Genomic DNA, 18,980 nt, shown 5'->3' on the forward strand with positions numbered 1-18,980 from the left:
ACTATGGATGGCCGAAGTGGCTTATATTATATACATCATGCCAAGCACCTCGTCACGAGAAAAGATGAGTGCGTGCGTGAGAGGTGCCGAGCTTCGTTTGGGGCTTTGGCCACGTCATGGCGTAAATCGGCAAATTTCGTGACATAACTGCACTCTCAACGTCTCTACAAGAGCCGAATCTAGTCTATTCCAGACGTTTGGCGCAAGACACATCGGATACTCCCTCTCCCTCCACCACCTTCCCCGAAACGATTTCGTCCACGGGGATTTCTCCAAGTCTGTCAATCACATGGTGTAAGGTGGGAAGTAGATCCCAGCTCAATCCGTCAATTTGAAATCCGGCCTTTTTTGTCCGACGTACGCGAGTGACCTTGGATGGCACCCATTTCGACTCCTCTGCATGCGGCACGAAAACAGGATACTCGGCCTCCGGCTCGCCTTTGCAATCCCGACCAACCTTGGGGAGATAGCGATGCACGAAAATTCCGTCGCTGGGCTCACCTCCGATCGTGCCCGCGTCACTAACCGAGTCCTCGTCTTCTAGTTCGTCCCAGTGAAAACGTCCCCAAACGACGCCTTCCCAGCCGGCTTCCACGTGATATGACTGGGCACGCTCACGTGCATGGATAGTGGAAAATAGCTTTGGCATTCCCAGCTCTTCCCTGCCGGAGAGAATCGGGTCTGCCAGATTCTCAAACAGAATGGGCATATACGTTCCTCGAACGATTTCGCCGTTGGTTTTCTTGTACTGTACTCCCTCGATGTACAGTCCAAGGTGACGATACCCTCCTCCGGCCAGCCAGTCCATACGGTCAAGCTTTGTCTGCGAGAAGGAAGCATAGGCGTAGGTGCTGGGACTGCTGAAGCTGTATGAGTCATTGGGAAGAAGGTTTTGGAGAAGAGTGCGGCTGGTTTTGAAGCGGATCGATGCCGTTTGGAAAGTGGACTTCAATGACTGACTAGCCCGGTCACGACCTTGAAAGTCCTGACGGGGACCGGGCATGGGACCGAACACGGTAGGTTGACGCCAGTACTTTTGCGGAGTCCGACTCCAGAGATGCTTGCGCAGAATCTGAGTCGAATAGTCAAACTCATCGTGTCCATAGATATAGCCAGTGATGGCTTGGGCTGGATTAGATGTCAGTGGGAACTGAGAGACAAAAGGCGACAAAACATACACTCAGCTGGAGGCAACGGTCCATGGGAGGAATCTCGCGTCATCTGTTGGACTCTCGTGGCGCGAGTGTATCGTGCTTTTTCGTAGAGCTTCAGACGCTCCGGCACCTCTTGAGGATCAACATCGCCTGGTAGCATTACCGCTAAGGAAATGGCATCCTCGATGGCCATTCCCCCGCCGGACCCTCGGTACGGTAGGAAAGGATGCGCGGCGTCACCGAGGAGAGCCATTCGGTCCTCTACCCAGGATGGTAGAGTGTCCATGTCTAGCAAGGGCCAGACCCGCAGGGTTTGGGGATCTGCTTTGGCTAGCAGCTTCACGACCTTGGGACTGAAATCCTTGTATACTTCAAGTAGGGAGTCCTTACTGGCCTGCTGGTTCCAGTCGGCGTCCTTGTTGACGGCGGACATTTCCGCCGGGTGAATGCAAACGAAATTGAGTTGTTCATTGTCAACACAGGGATAAATTACCACGCGTCTCTCGGGTGAATCAAACATATCGACCGCACCGAGATTGGAAGAAATGTCTCGGGTTTCGGGATCGTCCATCGCCTCCTTGCGCGATATCAGAAACCGAAATGCGTTTCTCCCTGAGCTGAACGGCACGATATTGCCGGCCCCGCTCACTTTGGATCTCGCCGCCGAATGGACCCCATCGGCTCCAATAACCACGTCACTCTTGAGTGTTTCTCCGTTTTCCAGAGTAATGGTGGCGTTATGAGGGTCAATATCGGCGACTTTACTTGATGTGACTAATTCGCATCCTACCGCTAAGGCAGCAGCTTTTAGGTTCTCGTGAAGATGTGCACGATGGACCAGAAGCCAGGGCTGTTTGGTCAGCATACATCTGGTAGTTATATTCTCAATCCATTAGGGCTACCCACATATCGCCATAGACCCGCGTAGTTCTTGACATTGACGTCCTCAATGGGCTCGCCAGATGGCGCAAAGGTACGTAGCTACGGAGCATTAGCATCGAACATATATCCGTAGAAACTGCATACCTTTTCTGTCTCCACGGCTCCAAATTGCGCAGCATCAATACCGAGCCTCTGGAGTACTGAATTGCAGTTTGGCGACAGATGGATAGCGGCGCCTATTTCGTTGGCGAACCGAGACCGTTCAAGCAACTGAAATGTCAGTGTGACGTACATCAATTCTACTTCATTGACAACACTCACTTTAACGTGGTGGCCATTCTTCCTCAGGGCAATAGCAGCCGAAAGGCCTCCAATCCCTGCACCTGCGATGAGGATGCGCAGGCCTTTCGAGGCCGTACCGTTTGTATCGTTGCTACACATGATGGAAGAGAGTTGAAGATGAAACGAAGGGGAATCCTATTTAGCGACTCCGTCTCAAAGATCCTACGCTAAGAATTTATACATAGGACTGTGGATAGCCTTCGTCCGCCTTCGTCCGGCAGGAGAGCAAGATGCGGAGTTAACGGATTGCGTCGTCCCCTCGGCACTGTTTCGGCTCCACGTGGGAGGGGGAAATGTCCTTTCTATCCGCCACGGTCCACGCGAAGGGCATTTATTTATAGTTCTATCTGCGTAAATCGTATCTATTTGAGAAATTGGCAAATTAGCTCAAGGTTATTGAGAAACCATGCCGAATCCCGTTCGAGACCTCGCCACGCGCGATGACACTTCTTTCCCCTACATCTTCGAGCAGAATGTCACTATTGCCCTAAAAGATCAATCGGGACTGGTGCGATGCAACGTTTATCGCCCTAAAGATGTAGAGAAGGTGCCTGTGCTTGTTACGTACGGGCCATATGGCAAGGACATCCCCTACCGGGAGTGAGTTTTGCGAGTGTTTCGAACTACGCGAGTGTGCCTCTAACATGAGCCTATAGTTTCCACCCGAAATCCTTCGAGGAGGTTAATCCCGAACATCACTCCGAGCACTCGGCCTGGGAAACCCCAGACCCCGGGTTCTGGACGAAACATGGATATGCCATCGTGCGGGCCGATGAGCGCGGAACCGGCCAGTCTCGCGGCAAGTTGGATACCATGTCCCGCGAGACCAGCGAGGCGTTCTTTGACGTTGTCGAATGGGCGGCGGATCAGCCGTGGTCGACAGGCAAGGTTGGTTTGCTCGGGATCTCTTACTATGCTGGAAGCCAGTGGAGAGTTGCGGCGAGGTCCCCCAAGGGACTCGCGTGTATAGTTCCCTGGGAGGGAATGTCGGGTAAGTTCTCTGATGACCTATGGTGAACTATGCTGACATGGACCAGACTACTACCGGGATCGTTGTCGTCATGGGGGCATTCTAAGCAACGCATTCATCAAGTTCTGGTGGGACCGACAGGTAGTCTCGAACCAGTATGGTCGTCCGGGTCGTGCAGCGCGCAACTGGGGTGTTGATACTATTGAGGGAGATCTTCCGGAAGAGGAGCTAGTAGCCAACCGACAGGACCAGACAATTGACAATGCCAACAATCAGTTCCGCGATGACACCTACTACGCCAGCAAGGAATACACCATGTCGGATATCCAGGTGAGCATGACTCCGAGTTGTCGGTGGACTAAGCTGACAAACGCAGGTCCCTCTTCTTTCGGTTGCCAACTGGGGCGGTATTCTTCTGCACCTACGTGGAAACGTTGAAGGATACAAGCAGGCCGGTAGTGAGCTCAAATACCTCCGTTTCATCACCGGCCGCCATGACCTGCCGTTCTACTACAGCGAGGAGGTGGAGGTTCAGCGCAGCTTCCTAGACGCATTCCTGAAAGGGGACGACCGAGCCGGATGGTCAACCGGAGAGGCACCAAAGGTAGACCTCGTCCTTCGCAAAGGCGATGTGGGATTCAACAACGCCGAGGCCGAGAAGCAATTCCCTCGCCGCGTGGAGAACGAATGGCCCATCGCTCGCACACAGTACACGCCGTACTATCTCACTCCTGGAAGGGAGCTTGTGACAGAGCGACCGCTAACAGGGTTGAGCAAAATTACCTACCGCGCTCTGGGCAGTCTTGATGATCCTCAAGTCGTCCAATTCACGACTGCGCCGTTCGAGCAGGAGACTGAAATCACCGGCCACATCGTCGCCCACCTTAACGTGTCTATGAGCCCTGATCCGGGCGCTCCAACGCCCAGGGATATTGACTTGTTCTTGACCCTGCGTTACATCTCCCCGGAGGGTAAGGAGGTCTTCTACACTGGCACAGCCGGCGATCCGGTACCTCTCTGCAAGGGCTGGCAGCGCGTTAGTCTGCGCAAGGTGAACACCGAGCACCGACGCCATCGAGATTGGCTGCCTCATCGCGATTACTACTCGACGGACGTGCTGCCAGTGATCCCGGGCGAGGTGTACCCCGTTGATGTGGAAGTATGGCCGACGAATGTGGTCGTTGAAAAGGGCGGCAAGATCATCTTCGAGGTCTCGTCTGGCGATACGCAGGGAAGTGGAATTTTCCTGCATAACTCTCCTACTGATCGGTATGCACCCATTCCTTCGTTCCAACAATTTGATGCAATAACTAACCCGACTTGTATAGATCGCCGGAGAAACTGCAGGGACAGAACCATATCAATTTCGGACACGGGGATAACTACGTTACTTTGCCGATTGTTCCGCCGAGGGCGTAGAATGGGGTTTACGATAGAATAGACCATGGTAGTGCATGTTGATCATCTGTTTTCTTCCAGAGTCCGACCCGAGTAGTCCACGCATACAGTGTTCCTATGTTTGTAGCCCACATCTCCCCTCCCCGAAGCACCCGATGTGGTCCCGAACTCGAACCCCTCGGGAGTCAGTATATACTTTCCATCCCATTCCAACTGTACTTCACCCAGCCCCCAAATCATTTACTCTATCAAACCAAATAGCTCTCTACATTACAACCCTCAAACAATCAAAACCAACCCACCCAAACAACAACCACAATGTCCACCACCGCCCCTCCCGAGAAAACCCTCCGCCCTCTATCCCGCTACATAACCACACACAACCCCACCACGGGCACAGCGATCTTCTCAAACGCCCTCTCCGAAGAAATGCCCGTCGCTCCGATCCCCAACACCGCGCACTTCAGCCTCGCCTACACCACCTCCCACTACCCGTCCCAAATCCCGACCTCGGAATCCGACGTCTCCGAGTACTCTTCCTACCTATCCCAGCCCCCGGGACTCGTCATCTCAACCGGCTCGGTGTGTCGCATCGTCGACATGCCGCCGCACGCGTTGAGCCCGATGCATCGCACCCAGAGCCTCGATTATGGGGTTGTGCTTGAGGGCGAGGTCGAGCTTGTGCTTGATTCTGGGGAGACGAGGGTGTTGAAGCGCGGGGATGTTGCGGTACAGAGGGGCACGAACCATGCGTGGAGGAATAAGAGTGTTGATGCGAATGGGGAGGGCGTTTGGGCGCGGATGTTGTATGTTCTGTTACCGGCTGAGGAGGTCTTGCTTGATGGGGGGAGGAAGTTGGGGGAGGAGTTGGGGGGTATGGAGGGTGTTAGGGAGAGTACTTGATTAGATTTGATGTCGGTGGGCTGTGCTGGGGTGGATGGATGTAACTACACTGACTACGGATAGAGGCTGATAGAATATTGAATCATGACGTTCTTTGTGGAGTGAGAGGGCTCGAGACAAGTGTGTAGGGGAAACGTAACGTTTTATGGCCATCATTCTCCTTGTCAAAAGAAAAAACATTAAGACTGAACCAAAAAGTAGGTAGATCATATTCACACTCCATAGATGTCCTATGCCTATAAAACCAACAAACGCACGATACCTAACAGAAAGAAATCACCATTCCCCTCCAACCTGATAATGAAAGACTTTGTCATTGATCCTTCCTCCTGTAAACCGCCATAATCGCGAAACAGACTGATAGTACATGCCCTGTAAGCTTCTGCGCCGTCTCTCCGAATGATATCAACTTACAGCATTCAACCACACCCCATGCAACATCGCCTGAATGAACACAAACTCTGCCGGATTACTTCCCGCCGGTCTCTCATTGCGATCTTGTTGCCGGTTCACAGGTCTGTAAGGCGGAACTCGGCGGTGGTTGGTGGGCCAGTTTGGGGGGTTGGTTTGAGTGGCGGGAGGGTTCGGGGATGGGACTGAGGGGGCTTCGGAGCCGCTGTGGTGGAGGGCGTAGTCGGATAAGATTGAAGATGGGGGTGTTGTTGAAGTTGAGGTTGAGGTGGTAGTGGTAGTAGACATCTTTGTGGTGGTTGGTGGTGCTAGTTAGGGCTTGCTATGTTCAGCGCGGGAGGGCAGGATTTGGAAACTAGACAGGTAGTGAACCCAGATGAGGGGAGGGGAGTGATGAAGGCCTTGGGGACAGAGAACCACAACTACTACCTAGATCATATTCCGGGGTATTGATCGGACCCATGTCTCCATGTAAGCTCCTGACCCCAATCGGGACCACTTGTTCCTGTCTCCTCCACATCCCGACGGCTCTCGTATGATGCCAATGCTATCTCCGCACGCCGGCCATGTCCACATACTCTTACCAGGCTGGGTCTCGACTGCCAGCTCTTTTTAATACTATGCACCAAGCCATCAGTCGATGTAGTCATACCCCGACCTTCACAAATCGACAAAAATGGTAACCACACATCCCTTTCCGCGGCTCCTTGCCGCCTCCATCGACGGCCGTTGCCACAACACGCGATACCGACAAACGCAATTCCAGCGCCTACAATCAGCTCTCGTGCAACATGTAGAGGAGCTCAAGAAATCTATTTGGTCGGACTCTGGGCATACCGCTGAGGAAGTTTCTGCGGAGATTTGTCTCGCGCTGCAGGAACTCCGGACTCATTATCTTTCTCTCGATCTAGATCGGGACTTGGAGGTTGAGTATCGCATTGCGAATGGGAAGGACAATCTGGAAGGGAAGCGTGGCGTAGGAATTGTCTACATTGTGCCGAGCACGCATACGCTGTTCTTCTCAGTGATTTCGGCGCTGAGCGCTGCTGTGGCCGCGGGGAATTGTGTTATTGTGGAGGTAGGCTTACAGCACATAATGCAGCTCTGTCTCACCGGCTTAGAATATATGTGAGATGACTCGTGGCTTCTGACATGATGTGCAGTTGACACAAACCACCATGACTCTGCCGACACTCCTACGCAATATCCTCACCACTGCTCTGGACGCAGATACCTTTGGCATTAGCGAAGAGCGACCAGACGCCTCCTTCCTGAATCTCCCGCAGGTGCTGCCTATTCTACAACCCGAAATTTCGCATACATCGCAGTGTTTGTCCTCCAACCCAACAGCAAAGACCATCGCTGTTGTCGATCGCACGGCGAATATATCCTACGCCGCGGAGCAGCTCGTCGCCGCGCGGTTCGCTTTCGGTGGCCGCTCACCATACTCACCGGACTTGGTGCTCGTGAATGAGTTCGCAATGAAAGATTTCATTGAGGTAGTGATCCAGCAGTCGGGACGGTATCTGGCGCCGGAGAAGGCAGCCAAAAATCCGAGAATGACGAGGCCGAGCGGAACGTCGGTCTTGGATCAGGCGTTCAAGGACAAAGGGGCTAGAGTGGTTGTTTCGGGGAGTGGATGGGGCGTTGTGGAGGTTCTAGATCGGTTGGTCTCTTTTTCCCTGTGTCAATTGAGAGAAGATTCGGAAATTCGAGGCTAAGTTGGATCACATCCTGCAGGCAAAGCGCTCTCTTGAAGAAGGTGAATGGGAAAGTGCTGCATGTTCATTCTGTGACGAGTCTGGACGACGCAATTGACTTCGGGAGCTCGTGAGTCTTTGTATTGCACCCTCTGCCATATCGATATACTGATTTTTGGATAGCATGGCCCCGTTAGCAGCAACATACGCTTTCGCTGCTCCATCCTCGGCAAAATATCTAACTCAGTTCATTGACGCCCACATTTCCTGGATTAATCATGTCCCTGCAGATATGCTGAGTTAGTTCTACCCTCCGTTACTGGACTCTCTGACCACTAATGATGAGAACAGTTGGCCCACAAATACCCATCAACACACCCTTCGCCTCTCAAACTCGATACTCGACAAACCTACTGCAGACCCCGCGTCCACAGATACTACACGAGACAAATAACACGACCTTTGTGCGCGATGCACTGAGTAGTTCAAATTTGCAGAGCGCGATGGTCTGGAATGCGGCGTTGGCGCCTTTGCCTGGGACGGGGCAGAAGGCGGGCCGGAGAATTGGGTTCTTCGAACAGGGCATTATCACCGGTGGCGTGATTACGTTGTTTTCGGTTGTGGTGAGCTTGTCGACATTGGGATATTATGCGTTTGGGGTTGTTAGGAGGATTCGTTGATCTTGGTTCCTTATTTTTGGGAGACTGTACGTAATAGTCGTGGCGTAGATAACCAAATGCTATCGAAACTCATCATGGAAATACCAGACGAAAGAATATTCCAAATTCAGGGTAAACCTGGATTAAATTATGGGGTTACAGCTCGCTGAAATGTGATTAGATAAAAGTCTTTACATAGTGCATGGTTGACTTGAAGTGTGATTGTCTTAGACCACTTAAGACTTCTTGAATATCTCCAGAGGGGGTACCTGAGAAGATAGTTCCCCGTCACCTGAAGCCTAGCACCTCCAATGAAACGCTACTGTGTAGACTTGTCTATTCTGGAGCAAGGTGAACGCCTGAAGCTCCTAGTAACGAAGTTGACTGGACGAAGGAATCAGCCGAGTTCGGCTCCTACACATTTCGAGACAGAGACTACCATCCAACAAATGGAGAGCTGTTTCCTAGTTCAATTGGCTCTCAAAAGAATGAAACCTTTCCCGAAATTAGAGGTGGGGAAACGCCAAAGGATGGCTCTATACAGTGGGTCTGCTCATTGATGTTTCCGTTTTCGGGTCTTGACATCGATGGCAGCAGCGCATGGGACGTTGCATTCAATAGCGACGTTCTTGATGAAAATGAGCAAATCCAATAAATTGAACAATTTCATCCATTAGCATCCTTCACGATCTCCCCATCTGCATATCCTCCCTTTCAATCCAACAATGGCACCCCCTTCTGCTGACGCCTACCCAATCCCGCAGAGTGATGGAACTCCTAGCAAATCCATTTCTGCAAGTAGGCTTCCTGGCCCTCTGAAGTACTCCGGGACCCTTGATGAGTACGAGTCGTTTGATTTGACTTCCGCCATTGGCCGGGAGTTCTCCTCGAAACTGCAGCTGAGCGAGATCTTGCACGACGATGCTAAAATCAGGGATCTGGGTGTTACTGGTCAGTATTCCCATTGGAAATAAGGAAATTATAGTCATTGACATTCAAGTAGTCTCTCAGCGAGGGGTGGTATTCCTGCGCAATCAGGATCTGAACATCACGGACCAAAAGACGCTGGCTATCAAGATTGGACAACTGACGGGTAGACCAGACGCATCTTACCTTCACAAACACCCTCTTTCGAACGGCAAACGGGGCCTGGCAGTTGATAAGGACGGCAAGGTAGATGATGAAGTTACCATCATGTCATCTGAGCAGAATAAGAAGATGTACAAGGGTCGCTGTGGTCCCACCACTAAGAGGTTAGCAAGTGAGGGATGGCACTCCGAGTAAGTTAATGGTTGTTTTGATATTGATTATATCGATTCCCTTAGGCTAATGACCATATCAGTATCACCTTTGAGCCCGTGCCATCCGACTACGCCATCTTGAAAATTGTCACGCCCCCCGAAGATGCAGGAGGAGATACACTCTGGGCGTCTGGATATGAGGCCTACGACCGACTTTCCCCGGCATGGAAGAAATTCGCCGAAGGCTTGACAGCCACTCACTACCAGCCTGCGTTCAATGATGCAGCGAGGGACCAGAACATGGAGCTTATTACGGAGAATCGTGGTAATCCGGAGAATAGTGGCGTTGAATTCAAGGTTTCCCAGTGAGTATATCCGGTTTCCAACATTTTCCGAACGTATGTCACTGACAAAGGCCAATGAAGCCCTGTTGTGCGCACCAACCCTGTTACTGGGTAAGAGGACCTACACTTATATCTAGATCGTGTCATAAAAGGGCGCAATACATTGTTGCTAATCCTCCACAGGTGGAAGAGTCTTTTCGCTGCTGGGTTCCAGATCCGTGCGGGTTGGATTGACGATGTCACAGAATATGAAAGCGAGATGTTAAAATCCTACTGTAAATTCTTCCTGTCGAACCTTTTGGCATTTAGCTTGGCTAATCAGGAATTTCCTACGCAGTCTTGAAATTGATTTCCGAGAATCACGATCTCCAGGTGCGCTTTCGCTGGAGCGAGAACGATATCGCCATATGGGACAAGTACGTACCAATCCTATGCCTCAACATGATACTGTCGGTTAAATATAATCTAACATAAAATAGCCGCTCGGTATTCCATACTGCAACATAGTAAGTAGAGCACAGTGAACAACCTTGATCGAAAACCTCTTCTGACAATGGGATAGTGACTACCAGGGTTCTCGAGTTGGGAACAGAGTCGTCTCACTCGGAGAGAGACCATTCTACGACCCGAACTCAATTTCTCGGAGGGAGGCACTGGGATTAGAAGCGTAGTAGATGGGCTCGAAGTGCTTTTCGATTTGACCAAACTTTCTTACAAGTCTAAACGTTCTGAGTATAGTCATGTTAGTTTATCTGGTCGGGCCCCGATCAAAGTCTCGAATTACCTTCGATTGAGGTAGTATTAATATCATGAAAATTCCAAATCCATTTAATGAATCCGTCAGATATCTCGGGTATGAACAGTGGAACGGGCCGGAATGATCGCGTCAGGATGGCCGAAACCGGAAACCGAAGACGTCCATGCATTAGGGTCTTGACGAAGACTCAACTCCAGTGTTTTGATTAATTCCTGGACCTTGTTTCACAACGTCTTTCACACAGTGCTGTCTTGGTAAAGAATGAATCCCTCATCTTCGATCATTCTCGACTATACTCTCCGCGATCTGTACTCAGCCGACTCCAATGATGACCCTAACACAGTCTTGATATATTACCCTCTTCAGTTCGGACACAATAATGAGGGCACACAAGCAAAGTTTGCCTATGGGTACAGGGTAGAGGAAGAGGATGAAGTCGCGACGTCATCACTGGCGATGGCGGCCAATATGGTACCGCAACGATACGCATTTTCGGCGGGCAAAATGCCTCTTGTTATCCTGGATTTCATTGCACCGGGGCAACCTGGGGGCAAAAATTCCAAATGCTCCCAAGAAGCCGATCACAGGCCCGGCCATCATCTTGACTTCTACCGAACGTTCGCCCAGTTACAGGCGGACCAACAGCCATCCGTGAGCTTTGCGAAGAGCCCGGACAGCATAGAGTTGGGCTTGGACGCAAAGATTGCGGTTCTTCTGCCCACAGATTGTCTATCGCACTTACCTCATCTTATCTCCCCGGAAACTCACTATGAGATCTTGTCAAAGCGCGGTCTGGCCGTGTCCGGTTTACCAACACCGCCGTCTCGGGTGATTGATACCTTGCTTGCTGAATACGAAGATCCTAGTGTTCTTGCGAAAGAGACAGCACGAATGACAGATGCAATTGATCAACACGCTGTCCCGTTCATGGTCAAATTACCCCAGTCAATTTCGGGGATGGGCACCTTCGCAATCATATCGGAAGCCGATCGAGCGCAGGTAAAGGCCCTACTTATAACACAGTTAGAAGTCATGCTACAGCAGCTCAACCACACGAACCAACATCTCTATCCCTGTTCAATTGTGTTGCAAGACTTTATCGACGGACCTGTGGTGGCTTTGTCCTTTTTCGTCACGAAGACTGGACAACCTAAACTTGTTGCCTGTTGCGAGCAATTATTCGACGAACACTCGCATTGGATCGGTGGATCGATCTCCTACCGGCAGCAAGCAGAGTATCAAAGGACCTTTTCTGCGCTCACGAACAAAGTCGCTACATTCTTGCATCGCAAGGGGTATCATGGCCCGGCTGGTATCGATATTGTGACGAATCGAACGACTGGAGAGCAAATGGTTATTGATCTCAATGTTCGGGTCACTGGGACTTTTCATTTGGGGCCTCTTACGGGCCATTTTACCAGTCGAGGCTTTTTCGAAGCTGCTTTAACTACTGGGGATATCTTCTGTTCTCGAGATACGTTTGAAGGAGTTTTTGCGGATGAGATTCGGGAAGGTAGTTTGATTGTTAGTGGCTGGGTCCATGATGAGTCGCGACTAAAGAGTCATGCTGCGATAACCGTTGGGGCTAGAGATGCTAATCATTTGAGAGAGTATCTCCACCGGGTTAAAGATTTTGGTCTGCAGAATTAGTCTTTTGGATTAGAGCCATGGTACGCTTACGCTCATCTACATTTACTTGATACTGCAAATCTTCGATAAATCGGATTGCCCATATAAAATTTATTCATTCCAATTTTCTAGTTGTGTTATGAAGTTACAGGCCTCGCCTCTAGCATGACCGACTGCAGGAACTGTTCTAACCCCTTCACATCATCTATATCCGATAGAAATCCCAAGTGCTGATCAGGTCTCAATAATGCCATACACCCCTTGGCCTCGATCCCAAATGATGAATACAACTTTCCTCCGCCCGCATGGTGGTAGGCTTCGCCGTCCGCCCAAACCCTACCATAGTCCACGCCATCTTTTGTCCACGGACGGAACATCTTCGGTAGATCGTTCAACTCGATACTGAGCCTATCCGCGGAGTGAATGAGATAGACACCAATAGTAGGAAACCCTCGTTGCGCCACACGGACCGGATCGTTCAGCTTCTGGACCACAGATTCGGGGTCATCGAGGGCCGCTGCGAGTCCGTTGACACGGCTCTTCTGGTCTGCGCGTGCTATGTCACCCCCGAAAACGATTAGATTCCATTGTCCCGTACTCGGCAGAATCTGTTGCAAATGGCATGCTTGCGAGTCGCTTTGGTTAAGGATCAGCACGCTGGGAATGCGCGCGCCGACTCGGAGGTTTGCGGCCACAGAGGGTCTGCTGATACAAGACGCTACGCCTTTGGCCAAGGGATCGTCCGCAACGGTGGAGGTAACCAGAGAGTTGGGTTGGTAGATGACCGCCAAGCCTGACATTGAAGAGTTCTCCTCTTCAAGCGCTCGCTTGTGATCCTCGTCGAACCGGCCGTGTTGCGTTTCGGGATCGGCATTCCTCTGGCTGCACATTCCTCGGCAGATTCTTTGGTCTAAAGCGATGAGTCGTTCGGCAACGGGCAGCCGCTCTTGTTGGTACGTCTCGAGGATGCGTGGATGCAGCACCCCCTTGATGACGGACGCTAGCTTCCAGCCAAGATTGAACGTATCTTGCATGCTGACGTTCATGCCTTGTCCTGCCTTTGGGGAATGCGTGTGGATTGCGTCTCCGGCAAGGAATATGCGGTTGTGGAGACCAATCTTTCGGCAGAGGCGTTGGCCGACCTGGTTGATGTTAACACGAGTGTTCCTGCACCAAACCACAGCACACGAAAATAGGGGTGAACTGACGGTATATATTGTGGACCAGTCAATATGACTTGTGCTCATGCTATAGGGCTGCATGATAGTTGCGACACGTTCCATGAGAATATCGGCATTGCATTCTGCTCGATACCTCTCGGCAGATTCGGGTGGAAGCTCAACATAGACGCGAACAAGTTTTCTCTCTCGTGGAATCATCATCAGTGTTCCGTGCTTTGATTTTATGATGAATCGTTTTCGGATATCGGCTAGATGAGTCACGTTAGCAACGCCTTTGCAGTTTTATCGTTCATCTTGACTTACGAAAGTCCGTCAGAGGAATGATATCCAGCACACCCCAAGAATCCCCGTATGTTTCGCCTTCAAGTCTCAGTCCAAGCTGCTTCCTGAGCCAGCTATGGGCTCCATCACAGCCTAGGATATACTTGGCTTCAACCATTGTCCCCATGCCTGCGTATCCAGAGTCGTCGGAAAGAGCTTCACTGACCTCACTGTCTGGTGTACGCACTCCATTAGACTCATTTTTTTGACCGGAAGGTACGTTCTCTAGATTGACACGGATGGGAAAAGCATCGTGGTCGTCGATCAAATCGTAGTTGATATCAATCGAAGTGGGAATTGTTTCCCTCTTCACCTCAATATGCTTTCGAGCCCGCACATATTCCATGAGATATTCCTCGATCTGTCCTTGGCTAAGCGTCGATTCGTGGAACCGGGACCATCCAGGCTTGGAGTTCGCCGTGACACTCTGCCTTTGCAGTTTGCCGTCGACTGTGCCGCCCTAAACATGACAGAGGTCGGGTAAGTAGATTCATCTAGATGATGCAGGTGGTTGTCCGTACCCATAAAGCAATTTCGACGGTGTGGTTTGCCTGTGCCCACACTTTATCGGCCAGGCCAAAACTGTCCAGGATCTCCAGCGTTCGACTTTCCAGTCCATCCGCGCGGCCGCATCGCGTTTGATGCGATTTCTGGTCAACAATTGTAGCGTTCACCCCCATCTGGGCCATCCAGGCCGCGGCCATCAACCTTTCATCTATAGTCAGTCCATGGCGTCATATATTTTGCATTAATAAAGAAACGGGGTTCTAGAGCAACATACCCAGCCGGGCCGGCACCGACGATCAAGACGTCGGTTTGGACAGTATCGCCCATGATGTGATGATGAATATACGGCACTGGAGTAAATCAGAAAAAGCAGGCGCATTCTTGCAGAAGTAACCAGAATGCAATAGAGTAGATATTAGTACTGACGTGCTATGCGGATAAGGGCTCCACATGATAGCCGACTCGGCCGCCGCTCGACCTGACGTTTTCATGGTGTAAAGGTAAATCCACGGAAACTATCATATTTCCGCATTCGGGGCAATGTTGAGACGCACTGGGACCGAGTGAAATGCGTTGAGGAATCTTAGTCGTGGACGAACTGGGTTGGGTGGGACGCCGTTGCATCCCGAGCCCTAAGTTGACGTTCTCATTTTCCGGATGCGGAAGTGCTTCTATACTTGTCTCCCCACCGGAAATCTAAACCTTGTTGATTATTTATTAGGGAGGCGAATTTCATAATCTATGCTTTCTTTCCTTCAGATACTGACATTTACATCTTGACAGTCAACTACCATCCTTTGCTTAACGTTCTTCTACCACACACTCACTCACCATGGCCGCAGTAGCGACAAACCCGCCAGTCTCGCAAGGCTTTTATAAGCCTGAAGAAAATGTCTTCGTAAGAAGTTCAAACACTCCCGACTTTCCAGCACACTAATAAAGTCGAATCTAGTGCAACGATGGCCGCGAAGACCAGCTCCTCCAGTTCATAACCTCGCACCCCCAACTCTCCGCGATCCGCAACTCCCCCGAGGCCGTCCTGGCCGCCATTGACGAGTTCGCCCGCACCAAAGACTTTCTGATGAACGTGGGCCCTCACAAGGGCACCATAATCACCGACATCATCGCTACCGAGCGGCCCAGCTCTATCCTCGAAATCGGCGGCTACGTCGGCTACTCGGCTATCATGTTTGGCAACGCCATGCGTAACACGGGCGTCCCAAACCCCCGCTACATCAGTCTCGAGATGAACCCGAAGTTCGCGGCTGTCTCGCGCGCCCTCGTTGAGGTTGCAGGGCTCAGTGAAGTCGTTGATATCCAGGAGGGGCCTTGTCGGGCATCCTTGCAGCGTCTGGCGGCCGAGCGTGCGAACTCCGGCTCCGGCTCAACGAAATGGGACATGTTGTTCCTGGATCATTCGAAGATTTCGTATCTGAATGATCTGAAGTTAGCAGAGGAGCTGGGTATCGTGGCTCCTGGGTCCATTGTCATTGCGGATGATATGAAGAGACCCGGAAACCCGATGTATTCGGATTATGTGAGGGCTGATACGGCGACTAAGACGAAGGCGTATGAGCCGTTCGTGGGATGTTTGTCCGATGGGGGCATCTCGTTGGGAAATCCTCTTTTGGTGTACCAGACAGTGTTGCTGGAAGGGCTGGAGCCGACAGGGCATATGGTAAGTATCTATTCCCTTCGTTCCTGATGCATTGAACAGATTTTCTAATGTAGTGTTTAGGATGCCGTCGAGATTTCGCGGTGTGTGGATTTGGTGGAAAAGAACTAAGCAATCGGGGAAGAGAAGCTAGAGAAGGAATGTTACAGTTTAATGTCGAGTTGATTTATACTCTAGCAGCACTTGGAATCAAGGGACTACTGAAATTTAAACAATCTTCTTTCCATGTCTTCTGCATCATCGACTCAAGCAATCTGGGCAAGCAACTCTCTCACACCCCGACCAACGGTGAATGCAGCCCCAGGGCCACCTAATAATCCTACTCCTAAAAGCCCACCCAGCACCTTCCACCAATTCACCGGCACCCCGAGAGTCCGTAGTTCTTGAAATCGCATGCCAAGCCATATCAAACCGCTGCCCGGTCCAAATATTTCATCGTACTGCAGGAATCGCGCAATACCTTGGTTGAAAGACGTGACCTGATCTGTTTGTAATATTTTCTGCGGGGAAAAGATATCAAAAACAGAGGATCCAGCCGGAGCCGTGAATCGAGCGTAGAGGAAGGTTAGCCCCGAGAGTACAGCAAGCGGGATATATGTTTTTTTGGTTTGAGCTATTTCGGGATTTTCCAACCTAGTTTCAGAGTCTGCTGTTTTTCTCCTCGACTGATGGTTTTGCAAATGTAGTTTTGCGCGCTTGAATAGACCGGGTAGTCGGAATGCAACCTGTAGAAGAGGCGCCGGAATAGGGAACGGCTGCCACACAGCATTAGAAGTCTGCTTTGTGCTAGCGCCAGAGGCAAAGAAGCATCCAAATGTGGGAAGATAGTAGCCTGTTAGCAATGCAAATGGGAGGTTTGTCAGAGCTGATTTGTCGATGAACCTATTGGACCCGAGAAGGGTAGTTGAGAGAGGGGTTCGCAAATACTCGAGAGCATAGTAGAGGGGAGCAATCTTCCCAATCCCGAATAGCTGAAAGGCTGTTCGAAACACAATTGGACTGTTGATGAAGGGTTTTTTTTAGCAAATAACACTATATATTGGATTGAGAAGATAAAAAAATGATAACTTACAAGATGCCCTCGGGCCATGAGTGAGCTTGACGATAACTCTCCAAAAGCCATATCCCGTAGACAGGGCCTATGTCGACCATAAAGGAGAGCATCTGCGCGCGTGATAGGGGATCTGTGCCCGTGATGGATGGTAGGAAACATGTAATCAATGGTCTGAGTATGTTATCAAGAAAAGGAACATAATATACTGGTCGTGCCAGAACAACGCTTTCTCTGGTCTTGGAAAACCAAGCCCTCTGTTCTAACACGCTGCGAAGAAACGGACGATGATGAGCTATAGTGGAGTCTATAGCAACTGATCCAATCTTGTAATAAGCCAACAGAGACGATAATGAGAGGGCTCGTCACCAGATCGGCACGGAGAGACGGTCGTATTGCTGTATAAACGACATGGTACCGGGCTGGAAGAGGTAGAAAGTCAAGCTTCTCAGCCCCTATGAGACCCATTGATATTTTGTTAAGGAGGAGCCCTTGCATCCAGGGAAGGAGGTAGGTAGCGATGAACTTGTCTTTCGGTGATTCAAATGCCTCTGTGCGAGTGAGTTGATTGGCGTTCTTGCAGATGTCGTTTGCACGGGATTGCCGGGCCCTCTGCCAGGCTTGAAGACAAGAGTTCATCGCTCTATAAGATTGATCTTCCTGGCTTTTTAACTGAAAGAGGTAGCTAGAAAGTAATGTCGCGCTTTCCATAGCGCTGTTGCCTCCCTGTCCCATGTTTGGGGTCATCTACGCAGAAGATGTCAGTGAACGCTTTCTATGGGATGCGTACAGCCGGAACATACTTTGTGTGCTGAGTCTCCGATGCAGACAAACCTTCCCATGGTCCAATGGCGGTAACATGCCTCTTCCAAGGCCAAATGTGTAGTAACTATGGCGTTGCCGTATACATCAGAGAACTTCACGTCCCCAGTAATTGCCTTTGCCAAAAACGGGCTGACATGTTGTTGGATCTTTTCCTTCCTAAACCGAGGAATGCTTGATGCTGGGTGCCTCTAAACCATCTTGACAAATAAGAACCAGAAGACACGACCGTGCTTTCCAACAATGGTCAGAAAAGAGAATCCGTCAGCGTAGGTTCTATGGCTATGTCCGGGAGTAAGTCCAGGCGTCGCCGTTTAAATGCCAAACACACAGGAGTATTCAGATGTCATAGCTGATAAAGATTAGCTATGAGCATGACCTAATACATGAGTCGTCAGCATACCGTTCTTCTCTTCTTCGGTCTCGTTCTTGAGCCCGATGGATTCCATGTACCGCCACATCTCTTGCCGAACCTTACTCCGGACCCCATCGGCTCCTACTGCAATATCTACTTCGAAAACGGTGTCATCCGCACAATGAACCCGTACTTTGGTGGGCAGATGCTCCACCCTAGTAACCTTCTTGTTTAGGTGCACCTTTCCCTGGTCACAACCCAGGTGTTTATACAATATGTCTAACAGAATCTGTCGATCGAGGAAGGCAGTGGGGTATCTATGTCTGTCTTTTCCGTTAAGCGAAGCAATGCATAGATCCGTCGGAAGATTTACCTCTTGTGCAGAAGCTCCGGGATCTTACCCTTCACAATGAGCTTCCCATCCTGGGCCCATGTAAACGAGCCATGTAGAGCTTCAACTTTCTCATGAACATCGTCCCACACGCCCAGTTGATCGAGAATCCGAGCTCCATTTGGTAGAATTCCGATTGAGGCCCCGACTTGTGGTGCAATTTCGGCGTTCGATTCCAGCAAGACGAGATCAATGTGAGCCCTAAGAGGAGAGTGGGCAAGAGTGAGGCCGGCAATGGAACCGCCGACTATCACTACTCTAAGTGACTCTTGCTGTCCTTTTGTCAT

At 50.7% G+C, this 18,980-nt stretch overlaps 10 protein-coding genes across 10 annotated transcripts; 7 read left to right on the forward strand and 3 right to left on the reverse strand.

Annotated features, from left to right (window-relative positions):
• Window positions 1-184: 184 nt before the first annotated feature.
• On the reverse strand, window positions 185-2,477 carry LDX57_001496 (putative salicylate hydroxylase; the record flags this gene model as incomplete). Its single annotated transcript, XM_046083141.1, has 5 exons — window positions 185-1,128; window positions 1,179-2,004; window positions 2,061-2,135; window positions 2,181-2,306; window positions 2,358-2,477. 5 exons carry the CDS (start codon window positions 2,475-2,477, stop codon window positions 185-187), a joined length of 2,091 nt encoding a protein of 696 aa, XP_045939098.1.
• A 307-nt stretch (window positions 2,478-2,784) lies between these two features.
• LDX57_001497 (CocE/NonD family hydrolase) lies at window positions 2,785-4,767 on the forward strand (the record flags this gene model as incomplete). The annotated part of the gene is made up of 5 exons (XM_046083142.1): window positions 2,785-2,978; window positions 3,035-3,369; window positions 3,416-3,678; window positions 3,725-4,617; window positions 4,677-4,767. 5 exons carry the CDS (start codon window positions 2,785-2,787, stop codon window positions 4,765-4,767), a joined length of 1,776 nt encoding a protein of 591 aa, XP_045939099.1.
• Window positions 4,768-5,064: 297 nt separating this feature from the next.
• Window positions 5,065-5,649, forward strand: LDX57_001498 (cupin domain-containing protein; the record flags this gene model as incomplete). Its single annotated transcript, XM_046083143.1, has 1 exon — window positions 5,065-5,649. The coding sequence occupies one exon, from the start codon at window positions 5,065-5,067 to the stop codon at window positions 5,647-5,649; it is 585 nt and encodes a 194-aa protein (XP_045939100.1).
• Window positions 5,650-6,007: 358 nt separating this feature from the next.
• Window positions 6,008-8,440, forward strand: LDX57_001499 (uncharacterized protein; the record flags this gene model as incomplete). Its single annotated transcript, XM_046083144.1, has 5 exons — window positions 6,008-7,138; window positions 7,224-7,726; window positions 7,801-7,890; window positions 7,944-8,059; window positions 8,112-8,440. The coding sequence occupies exons 1-5, from the start codon at window positions 6,737-6,739 to the stop codon at window positions 8,438-8,440; spliced, it is 1,440 nt and encodes a 479-aa protein (XP_045939101.1). The 5' UTR covers window positions 6,008-6,736.
• A 704-nt stretch (window positions 8,441-9,144) lies between these two features.
• LDX57_001500 (TauD/TfdA dioxygenase family protein) lies at window positions 9,145-10,675 on the forward strand (the record flags this gene model as incomplete). The annotated part of the gene is made up of 8 exons (XM_046083145.1): window positions 9,145-9,370; window positions 9,423-9,699; window positions 9,762-10,025; window positions 10,086-10,115; window positions 10,188-10,279; window positions 10,342-10,420; window positions 10,484-10,510; window positions 10,567-10,675. The coding sequence occupies 8 exons, from the start codon at window positions 9,145-9,147 to the stop codon at window positions 10,673-10,675; spliced, it is 1,104 nt and encodes a 367-aa protein (XP_045939102.1).
• A 347-nt stretch (window positions 10,676-11,022) lies between these two features.
• On the forward strand, window positions 11,023-12,411 carry LDX57_001501 (putative solid-state culture specific protein; the record flags this gene model as incomplete). Its single annotated transcript, XM_046083146.1, has 1 exon — window positions 11,023-12,411. One exon carries the CDS (start codon window positions 11,023-11,025, stop codon window positions 12,409-12,411), a length of 1,389 nt encoding a protein of 462 aa, XP_045939103.1.
• Window positions 12,412-12,527: 116 nt separating this feature from the next.
• LDX57_001502 (putative FAD monooxygenase) lies at window positions 12,528-14,726 on the reverse strand (the record flags this gene model as incomplete). Its single annotated transcript, XM_046083147.1, has 5 exons — window positions 12,528-13,532; window positions 13,599-13,819; window positions 13,875-14,352; window positions 14,414-14,600; window positions 14,674-14,726. 5 exons carry the CDS (start codon window positions 14,724-14,726, stop codon window positions 12,528-12,530), a joined length of 1,944 nt encoding a protein of 647 aa, XP_045939104.1.
• Window positions 14,727-15,167: 441 nt separating this feature from the next.
• On the forward strand, window positions 15,168-16,382 carry LDX57_001503 (O-methyltransferase). The gene is made up of 3 exons (XM_046083148.1): window positions 15,168-15,297; window positions 15,352-16,077; window positions 16,138-16,382. The coding sequence occupies exons 1-3, from the start codon at window positions 15,232-15,234 to the stop codon at window positions 16,183-16,185; spliced, it is 840 nt and encodes a 279-aa protein (XP_045939105.1). The 5' UTR covers window positions 15,168-15,231; the 3' UTR covers window positions 16,186-16,382.
• A 1,951-nt stretch (window positions 16,383-18,333) lies between these two features.
• Window positions 18,334-18,537, forward strand: LDX57_001504 (uncharacterized protein; the record flags this gene model as incomplete). Its single annotated transcript, XM_046083149.1, has 1 exon — window positions 18,334-18,537. One exon carries the CDS (start codon window positions 18,334-18,336, stop codon window positions 18,535-18,537), a length of 204 nt encoding a protein of 67 aa, XP_045939106.1.
• Window positions 18,538-18,671: 134 nt separating this feature from the next.
• LDX57_001505 (FAD-dependent oxidoreductase) lies at window positions 18,672-18,980 on the reverse strand (the record flags this gene model as incomplete). The annotated part of the gene is made up of 1 exon (XM_046083150.1): window positions 18,672-18,980. One exon carries the CDS (start codon window positions 18,978-18,980, stop codon window positions 18,672-18,674), a length of 309 nt encoding a protein of 102 aa, XP_045939107.1.

The sequence above is a fragment of the Aspergillus melleus genome (assembly GCF_016097325.1).
Source record: "Aspergillus melleus strain CBS 546.65 chromosome Unknown contig1, whole genome shotgun sequence".
NCBI lineage: Eukaryota > Fungi > Ascomycota > Eurotiomycetes > Eurotiales > Aspergillaceae > Aspergillus > Aspergillus melleus.